Source organism: Mesoplodon mirus (genome assembly GCF_964341445.2).
Source record: "Mesoplodon mirus genome assembly, chromosome: 6".
Lineage (NCBI taxonomy): Eukaryota > Metazoa > Chordata > Mammalia > Artiodactyla > Ziphiidae > Mesoplodon > Mesoplodon mirus.
Window position 1 is genome coordinate 112,623,845 of NC_138982.1, and position 17,244 is coordinate 112,641,088.

The 17,244-nt window shown below is 34.3% G+C and overlaps 1 protein-coding gene across 1 annotated transcript in view; it reads left to right on the plus strand.

Moving 5' to 3' along the window:
• Positions 1-17,244, plus strand: part of GBE1 (1,4-alpha-glucan branching enzyme 1) — a 302,490-nt gene that overhangs the window by 212,347 nt on the left and 72,899 nt on the right. Inside the window, exons 8-10 of the mRNA XM_082624667.1 lie at positions 1,001-1,116; positions 9,463-9,590; positions 13,894-13,992. Of these exons, the coding sequence (XP_082480793.1) occupies positions 1,001-1,116; positions 9,463-9,590; positions 13,894-13,992 (343 nt within the window). The remainder of the gene's footprint in view (positions 1-1,000; positions 1,117-9,462; positions 9,591-13,893; positions 13,993-17,244) is intronic.

Genomic DNA, 17,244 nt, shown 5'->3' on the forward strand with positions numbered 1-17,244 from the left:
TTAGGTCAGATTGCTCTTTAATATATAGAAGGTTAAAAAAATTCCATAAATTTTAAATGGGTTAAGGAATTGTGTACACTATTACTGCTTTGTCATTAAACTAAATGAGGTATTAAAGGCTTAAGACCATAGTTATAATGAGATAGAGAACTCAACCATAACTGTATGACTAAAAAAAAAAAATACTAATTGATGATGCCCTCTTTTCAGTTGTCCAAAATAGCCTTGTTTCATGTGGTGTTTTTAATTGAGTTATAACAGTTATTTGTTTTCTTTCTGTTTTTATGGATATAGGACTCTTTAACTTGTAGAAGTTTTTACTTTATTAAACATGTATATTCTAGTAATTAGGTCTTCTTCTTTTACCCTCACAAAACAAGCCCAGTAAATATAATACTGCTTATCATATGGTTGATTTTAAAACTCTTTTTTTCTTTACTTTTTATTCTAAACTATGTCTGTTTTAAACTGTAGAATAAGGAGATATTTTAAGCAAACACTGAAGGCTGAAAGCAGTTTTCTATTGATAATGAAATTATATTTTCTAAAAGGAGAAACTATGTGACTGTGGTTATATTACATGAAAAACTGATGAAAATTCAGAGATAAGTGACAGGCTTTGTGGTTTTTTGTTTTTCTGGTTTTTTATTTTTTTAGTAACCAGTACTGTGTAGTAATCACTGTATGTTTGCATTGAACAAGACAGAGTCCCTGCACTTTGGACCAGACTGACACATTTTTTCCTTAGGTTTTTCTCAGATATTGAGTGATTTTGCAGCTAAAGAAATTTAACAAATTTTCCTTTTAGAATGAATTTCATCAAATAAATGAGGTAAATCTTAGTAGTTTTCTGTTGTTTATGCAATATATGTCTTTGAACATCGTGATTCCTAAGAGAGAGATTTTGATTTTAATTATTACTCTTAGCAAAGGATGTATAAGAATTAAGGAAAATTACTATATACATTATGCTTAAATATATATTTATCTACTATTTTAGCTGGGAAGTTTTAAGATTTCTTCTGTCAAACATAAGGTGGTGGTTGGAAGAATATGGATTTGATGGATTTCGTTTTGATGGTGTTACATCCATGCTCTATCATCACCATGGAATAGGTAGGTAACCTGATACATTACAGATGTAACTAATGATTTTATTTTATTTTTTACTGGAAGATTACAACCAGGCTTAGGGTTCAGTTATGTCACTGCAGTAACCATTATTGTTGGATTGATTTTTATTAGTTCCATTGTGTGTGTCTTTTCTCTGATCACTTCTGATCCCTTTTTGGCAAGAGATTGGGTCAAATACATTTTATAAGTAAATAAAATATAATGATTTCCTTTGAAATATATCTACTTAATAATATGCTCTCTTTAATATGTAGCATTCTTTTAAAAATATTTTTTAAGGATACCATTTATTACAGCACCCTCACAATGTGAACATGACAGCAGTTGTAAAGAAAAATAACAAAAATAATAAATGAGAACATTTGTTAATGTATGGTTCCTTTGCATATTAAACATTGAAGAAAATATGTATATTTTAAATAGAGATGTGCTCAGTTAAAACTAAATTGTAAATTAATCTGTAATTAAAAATATGGATCAAAGATCTTCAGTTTAAAAGTTGTACAGAGAAGTGGGATCACAGAATCCTAATCCTTCAGTAGATAACATGGAGAATAATTATTATTTTTTTTAATGACCAAATATTTACTGGCAACAACCAATCTAAAAAATTGACGTTAGAGTATAAACCAAAAAGTGGCTGCCAAGGAAATATGCTATATTCAAAGTGTGCTGTTAACTGCTCTCAGTCAAGATGCTGCCCACATGAAACATTCCTAGGGAAGAAGTTGAATCTATAAGACATGACAGGTTTCATTGATACCTTCCACTTTGGAGAGAAGCTGACTTAGGGGATGAAAAAGGCAAGCAAGACAAAATTCAAAAAGATCCTCTCCTAGATTAAAACACCTAAATGCCCCTGCAGAACCTCGCTGTGCTGAGGGCTAGGTATTTTCCAAGGAATTGTGGAGTTGGTGAAGTGAACTGAAATCCATGGATATGGGATATGCTTTTTATGGGTACAGAGCCCAAGAAATGGTAAAGAAAAACATTCTGAGTTACTTAGCATGCTTTCCCACTTTGAGATGAGGATAAGATTAAATACTGAGACAGTAGACATTCTTCAAGATGGCGTAGTAGAAGGACATGCTCTCACTCTGTCTTGCAAGAAAACTGGAATCACAACTAACTGCTGAACAATCATCGACAGGAAGACACTGGAACTCACGAAAAAATATACCCCACATCCAAAGACAAAGGAGAAGCCACAATGAGACGGTAGGAGGGGCGCAATCCCAATAAAATCAAATCCCATAACTGCTGGGTGGATGAATCACAAGCTGGAGAAAACTTACACTACAGAAGTCCACCAGCTGGAGTGAAGGTTTTGAGCCCCACATCAGGCTTCCCAACCTGGGGGTCTGGCAATGGGAGGAAGAATTTGTAGAAAATCAGACTTTGAAGGATAGCAAGATTTGACTAGAGGACTTTGACAGGACTGGGGGAAACAGAGACTCCACTCTTAGAGGGCACACACAAAGTAGTGTGCGCATCAGAACCCAGAGGAAGGAACAGTGACTCCATAGGAGACAGAATCAGACCTAGCTGCTAGTGTTGGAGGGTCTCCTGCAGAGACAGGGTGTGGCTGTGGCTCACCACGAGGACAAGGACACTGGCAGCAGAAGTTCTGGGAAGTACTCCTTGGTGTGAGCCCTCCCAGAGTCCACCATTAGCCCCACCAAAAAGCCCGAGTAGCCTCCAGAGTTGGGTCACCTCAGGCTAAACAAACAACAGGGAAGGAACCCAGCCCCACCCATTAGCAGACAAGGGGATTAAAGTTTTATTGAATTCTGCCCACCAGAACAACAACCAGCTCTACCCACCACCAGTCCCTCCCATCAGGAAACGTGCAGAAGCCTCTTAGATAGCCTAATCCACCAGAGGGCAGACAGCAGAAGCAAGAAGAACTACAATCCTGCAGCCTGTGTAACAAAAACCACATTCACAGAAAGATAGACAAGATGAAAAGGCAGAGGGCTATGTACCAGATGAAGGAACAAGATAAAACCCCAGAAAAACAACTAAATGAAATGGAGATAGGCAACCTTCCAGAAAAAGAATTCAGAATAATTCTGAATTCTGAATTCTGAAGATGATCCAGGACCTTGGAAAAAGAATGGAGGCAAAGATCGAGAAGATGAAAGAAATGTTTAACAAAGACCTAGAAGAATTAAAGAACAAACAAACAGAGATGAACCATACGATAACTGAAATGAAAAATACACTAGAAGGAATCAATAGCAGAATCACTGAGGCAGAAGATTGGATAAGTGATCTGGAAGACAGAATGGTCGAATTCACTGCTGCAGAACAGAATAAAGAAAAAAGAATGAAAAGACACGAAGACAGCCTAAGAGACCTCTGGGACAACAGTAAACGCAACAACATTCGCATTATAGGTGTCCCAGAAGGGGAAGACAGAGGGAATGGACCCGAGAAAATATTTGAAGTGGTTATAGTTGAAAACGTAGCTAACATGGGAAAGGAAATAGCCACACAAGTCCAGGAGGTGCAGAGAATCCCATACAAGAGAAACCCAAGGAAAAACACACTGAGACACATGGTAATCAAATTCGCAAAAATTAAAGACAAAGAAAAATTATTGAAAGCAGCAAGGGAAAAATAACAAATAACATAATAACATACAAGGAAACTCCTATAAGGTTAACAGCTGATTTCTCAGCAGAAACTTTACAAGTCAGAAGGGAATGACATGACATATTTAAAGTGATGAAAGGGAAGAACCTACAACCAAGATTACTCTAGTCAGCAAGGATCTCATTGAGATTCGATGGAGAAATCAAAAGATTTACAGACAAGCAAAAGCTAAGAGAATTCAGCACCACCAAACCGGCTCTACAACAAATGCTAAAAAAACTTCTGTAAGTGGGAAGCGCAAGAAAAGAAAAGGACCTACAAAAACAAACCCAAAACAATTAAGTAAATGGTAATAGGAACATACATATCAATAATTACCTTAAACGTGAATGGATTAAATGCTCCCACCAAAAGACACAGGCTCGATGAATGGACACAAAAACAAGACCCATATATATGCTGTCTACAAGTACCGACTTCAGACCTAGGGGCACATACAGAATGAAAGTGAGGGGATGGAAAGAGATATTCCATGCAAATGGAAATCAAAAGAAATCTGCAGTAGCAATACTCATATCAGATAAAATACACTTTAAAATAAAGAATGTTACAAGAGACAAGGAAGGACACTACATAATGATCAAGGAATCAATCCAAGAAGAAGATATAATAATTATAAATGTATATGCACCCAACATAGGAGTACCTCAATACATAAGGCAACTGCTAACAGCTATAAAAGAGGAAATCCACAGTAGCACAATCATAGTGGGGGACTTTAACACCTCAACACCAATGGACAGATCATTCAAACATAAAATTATTAAGGAAACACTAGCTTTAAATGACACAATAGACCAGATAGATTTAATTGATATTTATAGAATATTCCATCCCCAAACAGCAGATTACACTTTCTTCTCAAGTGTGCACGGAACATTCTCCATGATAGATTACATCTTGGGTCACAAATGAAGCCTCAGTAAATTTAAGAAAATTGAAATCATATCAAGCCTCTTTTCTTTCCACAACACTATGAGATTAGAAATGAATTAAAGGGAAAAAAATATAAAAAACACAACCACATGGAGGCTAAACAATATGTTACTAAATAGCCAAGAGATCACTGAAGTAGTCAAAGAGGAAATCAGAAAATACCTAGAGACAAAAGACAATGAAAACACGATGATCCCAAACCTATGGGATGTAGCAAAAGCAGTTCTTAGAGGGAAGTTTATAGCAATACAATTCTACCTCAAAAAACAACAAACATCTCAAATAAACAATCTAACCTTACACCTAAAGGAACTAGAGAAAGAAGAACAAACAAAACTCAAAGTTAGCAGAAGGAAAGAAATCATAAAGATCAGAGCAGAAATAAATGAAATAGAAACAAAGGAAACAATAGCAAGGATCAATAAAACTAAAAGATGGTTCTTTGAGAAGATAAACAAAATTGATAAACCATTAGCCAGACTCATCAAGAAAAAGAGGGGGAAGACTCAAATCATTAAAATTATAAATGAAAAAGGACAAGTTACAACAGACACCACAGAAATACAAAGCATCCTAAGAGACTACTACAAGCAACTCTTTGCCAATAAAATGGACAACCTGGAAGAAATGGACAAATTCTTAGAAAGGTATAACCTTCCAAGATTGAACCAGGAAGAAAGAGAAAATATGAACAGACCAATCACAAGTAATGAAATTGAAACTGTGATTAAATATCTTGCAGGAAACAAAAGTCCAGGACCAGATGGCTTCACAAGTGAATTCTACCAAACATGTAGAGAAGAGCTAACATCCATCTTTCTCGAACTCTTCCAAAAAATTGCAGAGGAAATAACACTCCCAAACTCATTCTATGAGGCCACCATCACCCTTGTACCAAAACCAGACAAAGATACTGCAAAAAAAAGAAAATTACAGACCAATATCACTGATGAATATATATGCAAAAATCCTCAACAAAATACTAGCAGACAGAATCCAACAGCACATTCAAATGATCATACACCATGACCAAGTGGGAATTATCCCAGGGATGCTAGGATTCTTCAATATATGCAAATCAATCAATGTGATACACCATATTAACAAATTAAAGAAGAAAAACCTTATGATCATCTCAATAGATGCAGAAAAAGCTTTTGACGAAATTCAACATGCATTTATGATAAAAATTCTCCAGAAAGTGGACATAGAGGGAACCCATCTCAACATAGTAAAGGCCATATATGACAAACCCACAGCAAACATCATTCTCAATGCTGAAAAACTGAAAGCATTTCCTCTAAGATCAGGAACTAGACAAGGATGTCCACTCTCACCACTATTATTCAACACAGTTTTAGAAGTCCGAGCCATGGCATTCAGGGAAGAAAAAGAAATAAAAGGAATACAAAATGGAAAAGAAGAAGTAAAACTGTCACTGTTTGCAGATGACATGATACTATACATAGAGAATACTAAAGATGCCACCAGAAAACTACTAGACCTAATCAATGAATTTGGTAAAGTTGCAGGATACAAAATCAATGCAGAAATCCCTTGCATTCCTATACACTAATAATGAAAAATGTGAAAGAGAAATTAAGGAAACACTACCATTTGCCATTGCAATAAAAAGAATAAAATACCTAGGAATAAACCTACCTAAGGAGACAAAAGACCTCTATGCAGAAAACTAATACACTGATGCAGGAAATTAAAGATGATACAAACAGTTGGAGAGATATACCATGTTCTTGGTTTGGAAGAATCAATATTGTGAAAATGACTATACTACCAAAGCAATCTACAGATTCCATGCAATCCCTATCAAATTACCAATGGCATTTTTTACAGAACTAAAACAAAAAATCTTAAAATTTGTTTGGAGACAAAAAAGACCCGAGGTAGCCAAAGCAGTCTTTAGGGAAAAAAACTGGAGCTGGAGCAATCAGGCTCCCTGACTTCAGACTATACTACAAAGCTACAGTAATCAAGACAATATGATACTGGCACAAAAACAGAAATATAGATTAATGGAATGGGATGGCAAGCCCAGAGATAAACCCACACACCTATGGTCAACTAATCTATGGCAAAGGAGGCAAGGATATACAATGGAGAAAAGACAGTCTCTTCAATAAGTGATGCTGGGAAAACTGGACCGCTCCATGTAAAAGAATGAAATCAGAACACTCCCTAACCACATACACAAAAATAAACTCAAAATCGATTAGAGACCTTAATATAAGACCGGACACTATGTAACTCTTAGAGGAAAACATAGGAAGAACACTCTTTGATGTAAATCACAGCACGATCTTTTTTGATCCACCTCCTAGAGTAATGGAAATAAAAACAAAAATAAACAAATGGGACATAATGAAACTTCAAAGCTTTTGCACAACAAATTAAACTATAAACAAGACAAAAAGACAACCCTCAGAATGGGAGAAAATATTTGCAAACAAATCAATGGACAAAGGATTAATCTCCAAAATATATAAACAGCTTATGAAGCTCAACATTAAAAAAACAAACAACCCAATCCAAAAATGGGCAGAAGACCTAAATAGACATTTCTCCACAGAAGACATACAAATGGCCAAGAAGCTCATGAAAAGCTATTCAAAATCACTAATTATTAGAGAAATGCAAATCAAAACTACAATGAAGTATCACCTCACACCAGTTAGAATGGGCATCATCAGAAAATCTACAAACAACAAATGCTGGAGGGGGTGTAGAGAAAAGGGAACTCTCTTGCACTGTTGGTGGGAATGGAAATTGATATAACCACTATGGAGAACAGTATGGAGGTTCCTTAAAAAACAAAAAATAGAATTACCATATGACCCAGCAATCCCACTACTGAGCATATACCCAGAGAAAACCATAATTCAAAAAGACACATGCACCCCAGTGTTCATTGCAACACTATTTACAATAGCCAGGTCATGGAAGCAACCTAAATGCCTATCAACAGACAAATGGGTAAAGAAGATGTGGCACATATATGCAATGGACTATTACTCAGCCATAAAAAGGAACGAAATTGGGTCATTTGTCGAGACGTGGATAGATCTAGAGAGTGTCATACAGAGTGAAGTAAGTCAGAAAGAGAAAAACAAATATCGTTTAGTAACACATATATGTGGAACCTTGAAAAATGGTACAGATGAACTGGTTTGCAGGGCAGAAATCGAGAAACAGATGCAGAGAACAAATGTATGGACACCAAGATGGGAAAGTGGTGGGGGTGATGTGGTGTGATGAATTGGGAGATTGGGATTGACATGTATACACTAATATGTATCAAATGGATTAAAAAATTAATTAAAGAAGAAACAAATACTGTAAGTTCACAGCAAAAGAATACATAATATACCAGAAAAAATTGAGATAACACAATTAACATCAAGACACAGTATTTAATTTATAAAATTCCATGATAAAGAGAAATTCATCAGGTAATATGTAGAAAAAAAGCAATTTACCTGCATGGATGAAAAAAAAATGCCTGGGCTCATACCACTGAATTGCCACAGCAATGTCTACAAAATTCTTAAGGAAAGAAAGTGTTACTTGAGAATTGAATATTTGAATTGCCATTGAGGGATAAGTTTGAAAGAACTTGAAGAATAAAACTTCCATAATTACCTGTGAAAATATCCTTTCGAGATAGAATCCATCAAACTGAAAAAAAAAGAGCCAAAATAAAGAACTGAGATATAGGAAATGAGGGGGAAAAAAGGCAGGCATTGAGCACTAATTAGATTTAATTCAAAATAAGAGTAAACAACTGAAGGAATATAAAGTACATAATATAATACCAAAAAGTGAAATATACTATAAGTAATCAAATCAGGAGTTGGGGGAAGAGGAAGTAGAAGTTGAGGGATTTTAAACTGTTTTTGTCATCATAGGAAAACCATGCTGCATAAATTGTAGCCATATTTAAAATAGTATAAACATTATGTCTCAATTTTATGATGATTTTCATATTTGCTTTTCTTCAGAGGGCTCGAATAGGAACTAGCTAACATTAAGATCTCTTAGTGTGACAAAAAATGTATCTAAAACAAAATTTATGAATCTCTTTGGTATCATTTTTTATTTTTAAATTTATTTCTTTTATTTATTTATTTTTTGGCTGCGTTGGGTCTTCGTTGCTGTCTGCAGGCCCTCTCTAGTTGTGACGAGCGGGGGCTGCTCTTAGTTGCAGTGCGTGGGCTTCTCATTGTGTGGCCTCTCCCATTGCAGAGCATGAGCTCTAGGCACGCGGACTTCAGTAGTTGTGGCTTGCGGGCTCCAGAGTGCAGCTCAGTAGTTGTGGCACACGGGCTTAGTTGCTCCACGGCATGTGGGATCTTCCCGGACCAGGGATCGAACCCGTGTCCCCTGCATTGGCAGGCGGTTTCCCAACTACTGCACCACCAGGGAAGCCCTTTCTGGTATCATTTTACTTTATTTTTCTCCTGTAAAATTCAGTTCAAATTAAATTAAAATTTTAAATCACAGAGTTTTTGTTTGCTTTTGTAAAACAAAAATTGAATTGCAGGATTGTCTGAACTTTGAATGGAGTACTTTTGTATGTTAAATCATATAATTGCTGGCTCATGACATTTTGCTATGATAACAAAACTGATATCAACCAACTAATTGGTGGAGGCATTTGTGCAGAGTTAAAACTTGCATGCTAAGATGATGCATCCATATTGGTTTTCTGTTCTCTAGGTCAGAATTTTTCCGGTGACTACCATGAGTATTTTGGACTACAAGTAGATGAAGACGCTTTGACTTATATCATGTTGGCAAATCATTTGGTTCACACGCTGTATCCAGATTCTATAACAATAGCTGAGGTAAAGCTATAATGATCTCTACCCTCTGACCCCTTTTAAAATAGAACATTTTGTCAGCATACAATATTTGAATAATCTCTATGTTGTCAGTAATTGCATAAATGCAATTATACCCTGACTATAGTGCAGCTACCTTGTGTGGGTGGCACATTATTCAGAATTCACTTTTTTCCTATTAGCAGATAGTGTACCCTAATTACTTGTCATTATTCCATTGTTAAAAAAGAAACTGCCAGTGATTAGAAAGTAAAATACCCCAATCAGTGGACAGGTCCTTTTCCCATGTGACCTTCAGCACAGAAAAGAATTGAATATTAATATGCATCTGGCTATTTAAGTTTTTTTTTTCCTTTCTGGTTTAATCATTAGAGATGGCATGGATCACTGCCTTCGAGCTTCTCTGAAACCTCTCTTGTTCTTATGCGATTACCTTTCTTGTTTACGTTATTGCTCTGAAATTGCCAAATGTTCACTAGTTATTCATGATTACTGAAGGTTCATGATTAACTGTCCCAAAGCTGCACTGTAATGATATAATTCGGTATATGCATAATTGACAATTCCCCTCTTGGTGATAAATTTGATAAATTAAGAAGTTTGTTAAATGCTTATGCTAATTTATATTTAGTAGTAAAGTCCCTCTGGTTTTGTGAGTCCTCTAACTAGGAATTATTATTAAAATTGAACTTAGTATGTTAAAACTGTTCTATACAAAGTGTAGTGGTTGGCATATAAAAGTAGTAAGGCTATTGAAAGAGTCAGAGTTAAGATGTATTTTCACATTTTTGGCATTTTGTTCATTGGAATGATATGCAGTAGTGACAGTCTCCTTCCTGTAGTGTTTATTATTTGTATAGCCTTTTTTCTATACATCATTTCTCAAAACTCCAAATCTCAAACTAGGTGATATGATTTCCTGGTTTATCTCTGGATCGAGAACAGAGACCTTTTGCCTCCTAACTATCTTCTAGGAATAGAGCAATAGATCCTAAATTCCTGGAGTAAATTTTCATGTAAAATTTAAAAACCCCACAATTACAATGCCATTTTGATACTCTGTATTGTTTCACAATCTCTACCTACCTATATTTGGTCATAACTTACAAGTCTTTTTAGTACTTCTACCAACACTTTCTGTGCTGCATATTTTTTAATGTAAATTAGTATTTTTAAACTTTTATTTTGTCTTTATATATTTGAATATTTTCTGTCAAACATCAAAAAAATTAATTAGTTTTTCAATTATATTTATGGCAATTTGAAGCCGAGATGTTATATATAACAAATTACTACAAACAATTAATGACAGCACAAATCAGAAGTGGGTACTGAAGAAAAAGAAGTAATTATTTAATACATGAAACTTAAAATTGTTACATTGATCTTTCCATTCATTTCAAGTAAAATAGTTTCATCATCTAGGGAGCTCTTGTCTGATTATCAGTGTCTCTACCAAGGAAACTTTGAGACTTTAGCCTACTTTATATTACTTGGTTTTAGATATTTTTAAAACAAGATGTGTCTTCAATTTATTCTACTTAAATTGAAAACTACTTCAATTTCAATACATCACTTTTCTGTCTAGTGGGAGTCTCTTCAAAATGTGGAATTGATCCTCATGAACTTTTTTTTTAAGAAAGGAATGTGGTATAATGAATAAGTAATGCAATGTTATACATAAAGTCCTGTAGTAGAAATTTGAATTTATTTATAATGATAGTTATTAAAATTGAAGCCTTTTTTCTGTGTATCTACTATTATACATGGTTATATTTGCTGTATTAATTAAAAATATTTTTTTGATGACTGAGGCTTTTTCCCCCTCTGGAATAGTCATGAGTCATCTTTAGATATTAAAGAATTAAAACTATTTTAACTTCATTTGAAACATACATGATCATTTTAATATCCTATGTCAGTAAGCATCAACTCCTTTATATTTAAAGCATATTTATTTTAGTGACCGTTACGTTTACTTATTTTTTTTTCTTTTAAGATTTTAAAAGAATAGTCATTAACTCTGTACTTCCAAAAGAGAGCTAGAAATGTCTCATGTGCATTAATGGGGCAGCCTTTTAAGAGTCAGATTTAGGAGTTAAGACCAATTGGTGTCCAAATATTTTTCTTAGCAGATTCTATTTCCTTTCAAACTATTTGCTAAAACTAGCTGTAGACCAAATATAGACTGTACCTTAATGTTTTCTTGAGAAAAATTATCTTGATCTTTAATGCCATCTTATCACCAGTCTTAGGAAAACTCTGGGTCTTATGAAAATTCTTTTGGGAAGGCATTGTGTCTGTAATTCCAGTGCCTAACACAGGTGCCTGAGATTTAATACATATTCAGCCAGTGTTTATAAGGAATTGAACTGAGTACCTATCATATCTGTGAAAATGTGACATATTTTGATAAATATAATTCTTTTAACATGGTTTCTTTTCTGTTAAACATTCATCCTTTTTTACTTTTTTTAATTCATCTTTTTTCACTTTTATAAACTATAAGGAAGTATCTAGAAATAAGATATTATTGACGAATACTTTCTTATGGATGTATTCCACTATGTACTATATTTAACTGTAGCTCTCTTCCATTAGAAAACAGTTAATACATATTTTGGAAGTCCAGAGAGGTCATATGTTTCTTTTTTTCCGGCTTTTCTGTGGGACGAGTTTGAGGATGAGGTGTGGAAGAAGAAGCAGTTAAGTCTCAGAGAGCTCAGAGTATGTGATAGTCTTTCATAGGAAGTAAGGAAAATGATCCAAAGAAGAACTTGGGCGATGACACACACAGAAAAGCTTGTGACAAGTACAAGGAAGAGTAAATGTTTCAAAGTGGATGAGGTATTGAATATTTGAAATGAAATAGTAGAAATAACGACAGAAAGATAGAGGTCTCTTCCTTGCACTTTCTGTGTACCTCAGCTAACAATTATGACAGCCACGCACATTGTCATTTCGTGATAAGTGTATGTGTGTGCATATTCATTTAGGTCCTAGTTCATGAATCCAGCAAGTCAAGTATTATGTCTTATGTATCTTGAAATCCTTGGCAGCACCTTCATGCATTCACTCAGCAGGGAGTTACTGAGTCCCTGCCTTATGCCAGCGACTCTTCTACTATTATAGATTCCTGGCATATGTCAGTGGACAACGGCAAGAGCAACAGCAACAAAAGTCCTGCTCCATGGATCTTAAATTTTAACAGTGAATGAGGAAGCCGATAATCAAATAGTGAACTATATTGTCAATGCTTAAAGTATAATTGTTGAATTATATCTTAAATTGAAGAATTTGAGTTTTTTATTGTTGGCTATTGAAAGCTATGTGCAGGCAGTGATAGGAGCAGACTCTTCGGCAACAACTAGGGTAAAGAGAAACTGGAGATGGGGAACTTTGTTTGGAAACATAGTAGTTGAAGCAAACAGTAATGTAGGTTAAATAAGATAGTGTCTGTAGAAATGGAGCAAAGGAAAATAATTTATTGGAAAGATATTGTGGAGTTAGAATTGCTAGTACTTGTCCCATATTTTACCACAGTTGTTATAATAATGTATTTTGTTGCATCTGTGTCCTTGTACCATTATTTTTTTTTACTTATCTGTTTGATTGTATATTTATTTGATTACCAATAATCTAGTGGTGGCATGACAGTAGGAAGACCCTGTCAAAAGGCCAGATGTCTGAGTCCTGGCTCTACCATGGAGAAACATGTCTTTAGCGATCCCTTCACCTCAATAAGCCTCGATTTCTATATCTTCTAAATGAAGAGAATCCACTAGATAACCTCAAAGACCCTTTCCAAGTGTAACTGACTATAGTGAAAGCCATCTTGCTGCTTCGCTCTTAGTGTGCTAACTCTACTTTCCATTTCATCAGAAGCTAAGTTCTCACAAAATACACTATATGTCCATGCTGTATACAAAGAGAACAAGAATAACAGATATATGGCACATGTATTTTTGTTTGATGAAAGCAGTAGTTAATAAATATAGTACTCAAAAATTAGTGTAAGAAGCTATGTTTCAACAAGAACACTTTTACTATTTTGTGTTCTCTATGTGCTACTAAGGAAAAGAGATCAAATTTGTCCTGAAATGAAAAGCATTACACAAAATCTTAATGGGAAATGAGATACACTATCACAATTTTATCTACTTTTACAGTTATGCTACCAAAATACTCCAAGAGTATTTGCCCCTATTTATTGTTTGTATTTATTGGCCTGGATTTTACTGTCAGAAGAATATATAGTAAAAATTTGAGCAATATGAACTGATAATGCTGATGCTCTTTATTTTAGGACGTATCAGGAATGCCAGCTCTGTGTTTTCCAATTTCCCTGGGAGGGGGTGGCTTTGACTATCGATTAGCCATGGCAATTCCAGATAAATGGATCCAGGTAAGGTTTCATGTAAATTTTTTTTTCCTGCAGATACTATGTATTATGTTGGTTTATTTATTATTTCTTTGATTTATTGCTTGGTTGTGATCATTAGTTACAGATATAATTGAAGTATTAAATTCTCTCATTAGTGTGTTGCTTCTTGTGCTTTTTAATAAGGTGCCTCTCAAACTTCTAAAAGTTCTAATTTAAAGTATTCACACTTGCATTATACAGGCACAGAGAAAATATGATTGATATAATGTTAGCTGTGTAAATGGAATTTTGCCTTATCAATGCAATTATATGAAAGTTCGGTGTTCTATATTTAAAACACATTAAACGTCATCAACGCATCCATTTCTGCCTGCAAATCATCAATTAATGTAGAAGTCACTCCTTAATTCCCAGTACTTGCTTCAATAGTATGGTTTTTTTCTCAATAGATTTGGATTTATCCATTCCTCCATTTAGCATTTAAAAGCCCTTACCATGTGTTAGGCACTAGGAATGAATAATTGTACATGACACCTTGCATATAATTTCTAATACAATTTTATTAAATTTAATGACAGTTCAAGTAGTTTGGATTATATTTTGTTTCATTTTATGTTTGTCTAAAAGACTAAAGTTGTTACACAGATTTGATTTAGAACATTTCTGAGTGGCCAAGTCTGTAATCATAGGCTGAATATGTATAAGGAGTCAGATACATATCAAATAATCATTGCTTTCTGATAAGCCCTTTAGTATAGACATGAACAGGTGCCATGAGATCACAATGGTAGAAGAACTTAACTTTGCACAGAAAAAACATAAAGCCTACTCTGAAGGAAGTAGTTATTGTAATCATCTCTTAATTGTCTTTTCTGTATCCCTAGGCAATTTGAGCAGTGCACAGCTGTGACATTAAAACTCTACCAGCACAGCTTCCGCTTCTCCATCTATAATGATTTTGTAAACATTGTCAGGTCGAAAAGCAAGGGTTTTACAGAGGCGATTAGACTTAGAAATCAAAGGAACAAACAAATGTGTGTTCCAACTTTAATACCTGGGAAAGTTGCTTTGTGTTTGTTACCTTAAAAAAATGCTGTGGTCTTCAAGTTTCTTACCTTAGTTGAAGGTTCTTTATCCGCCCACCATCTTTTATTATTTCTAATCTTCCACACAGACTTTTTTCCCCTCACAAGTACCAAATCTTACTTTTTTTTTTACTGAAAAGCCTTCATCAGTCTTTGGGCAAATTCAAGGATATTTCAAGGTGTACATCAACCTAGAATTATTTTCCAGTCAGTCATGGCTCACAGTAGGATATTTCCTCCTCTGAGCAATCATGTCAGGTTTTAAAAAAAATTTAACTTACTAAATATTTCACTACCTTGTATGCTCAAGATACTATACTATGAAGTATGTCATATAAATAGAAAAAAATGTATTGTCTTCTGTTTAGGATATGGCCATCTTGTCTTTGTAGTTTGTAAACCCTCTGAAGACAGATATCATCTTCTGTTTTATGTAATTATTTAACATCTTTTTTCATCACCAAAGTGGGAGCCTTGGTTAATAAGACAAGAGAGAGTTAAAATAATATTTTTTTAAAAACTCAGTGATTTTCCAGTCCTTTTATAATTTGTGCATTAAAAAAAAATTCCATAAATGATTATCATCCCTCCAAATGTCAATAAAACACACAAGAGTATTGATAGAAATGACAACTATACTCAGAATGTATGTGTCACGCATTTTATCTACACATAGAGTATGTGTTAGATTAGAATGCTAGATTTCATTCATGTTTTTGTTGTTCAGAAGCAAATTATTTACCATTTTCTACTTGTAGAGTTCAAAATCAGTAGTTTGGGATATCATATTAGTTTAGTCATTTACTGAACAAATATTTGCCTATCTAAAATATGCCAAAATTTGCTGTATCTTCTTTCATTTTATTTGATCATTTTTATTATCTAATAACTGAAGTGTTCATGTAAAGGTAATATAGGTATCTAATTGAATTCATTTATTAATTCCACCAAATATTTATTGAGCATCTGGTATTTTTCATTATATATAGTTTTTTTAATTACACTTTTTATATTAAGATAATTGTAGATTTCCATGCAGTTGTAAGAAATAATACAGTGAGTTCTGGTGAATTCTTAAACAGTATTCCCCAATGGTAACATCTTGCAAAGCTATGGTGCAATATCACAACCAGGATAGTGATATGGACATAGTCAAGATATAGAACACTTCCACTACCACAAGTTTCCCAAAAGTTGCCTTTATAACCACACCCACCTCCCTCTTCCCACAGTCACTCCTTAACTTTTGACCACCACTAATCTGATCTCCATTTCTAACTTTTTTTCATTTCAAGAATGTTATATAAATGGAATTATACAGTATGTAACCTTTTGGAATTGCCATTTTTCTCTCAGTCGAATTCTCTGGGGATTTCATCCAGCTTCTTGCATGTATCAGTGGTCTATTCCTTTTTAACTTTAAAAAAAAAATATTGGAATATAGTTGATTTACAATGTTGTGTTAGTTTCAGGTGTACAGCAAAGTGAATCAGTTATACATATACATATATCCACTCTTTTCTTAGATTCGTTTCCCATATAGGCCATAACAGAGTACTGAGTAGAGTACCATGTGCTATACAGTAGGTTCTCATTAGTTATCTATTTTATATATAGTAGTGTGTATATGTCAATCCCAATTTCCCAATTTATCCCTCCCTCCCTCGCTTATCCCCTGGTAACTTGAAGTTTGTTTATATCTGTGACTCTACTTCACTGTATTCCTTTTCATTGTTGAATGGTATTCCATGGCATGGATGTATCACAGTTTAATTATTCGTCCATTAAAAGACATCTAGATTATTTCTAGGTTTTGGCTATTGTAAAGAAAGCTGCTATAAACATTTGTGTACATATTTTTGTATGACCATAAATTTTCATTATTCTAGGATAAATGCCGCAAAGTACAATTACTGGGCCTTATAGTGGTTGGATGTTAATTTGTTAAAAAAACTGCCAAAGTATTTTTCTGAGTAGCTGTACCATTTTACATTCCCACCAGCCACTTTGGTGAGATCCAATTTCTGTACATCATCGAACAATAGCATTTGCTATTTTACTATTTTTTATTTTAGTCATTCTAACAGGTGTGCAGAAATACCTCACTATGGGTTTAATTTGTCTTTCCTTAATGGCTTATGATGATGAACATCTTTTCGTGTGCTAATTTGCCTTCTGGATATCCTCT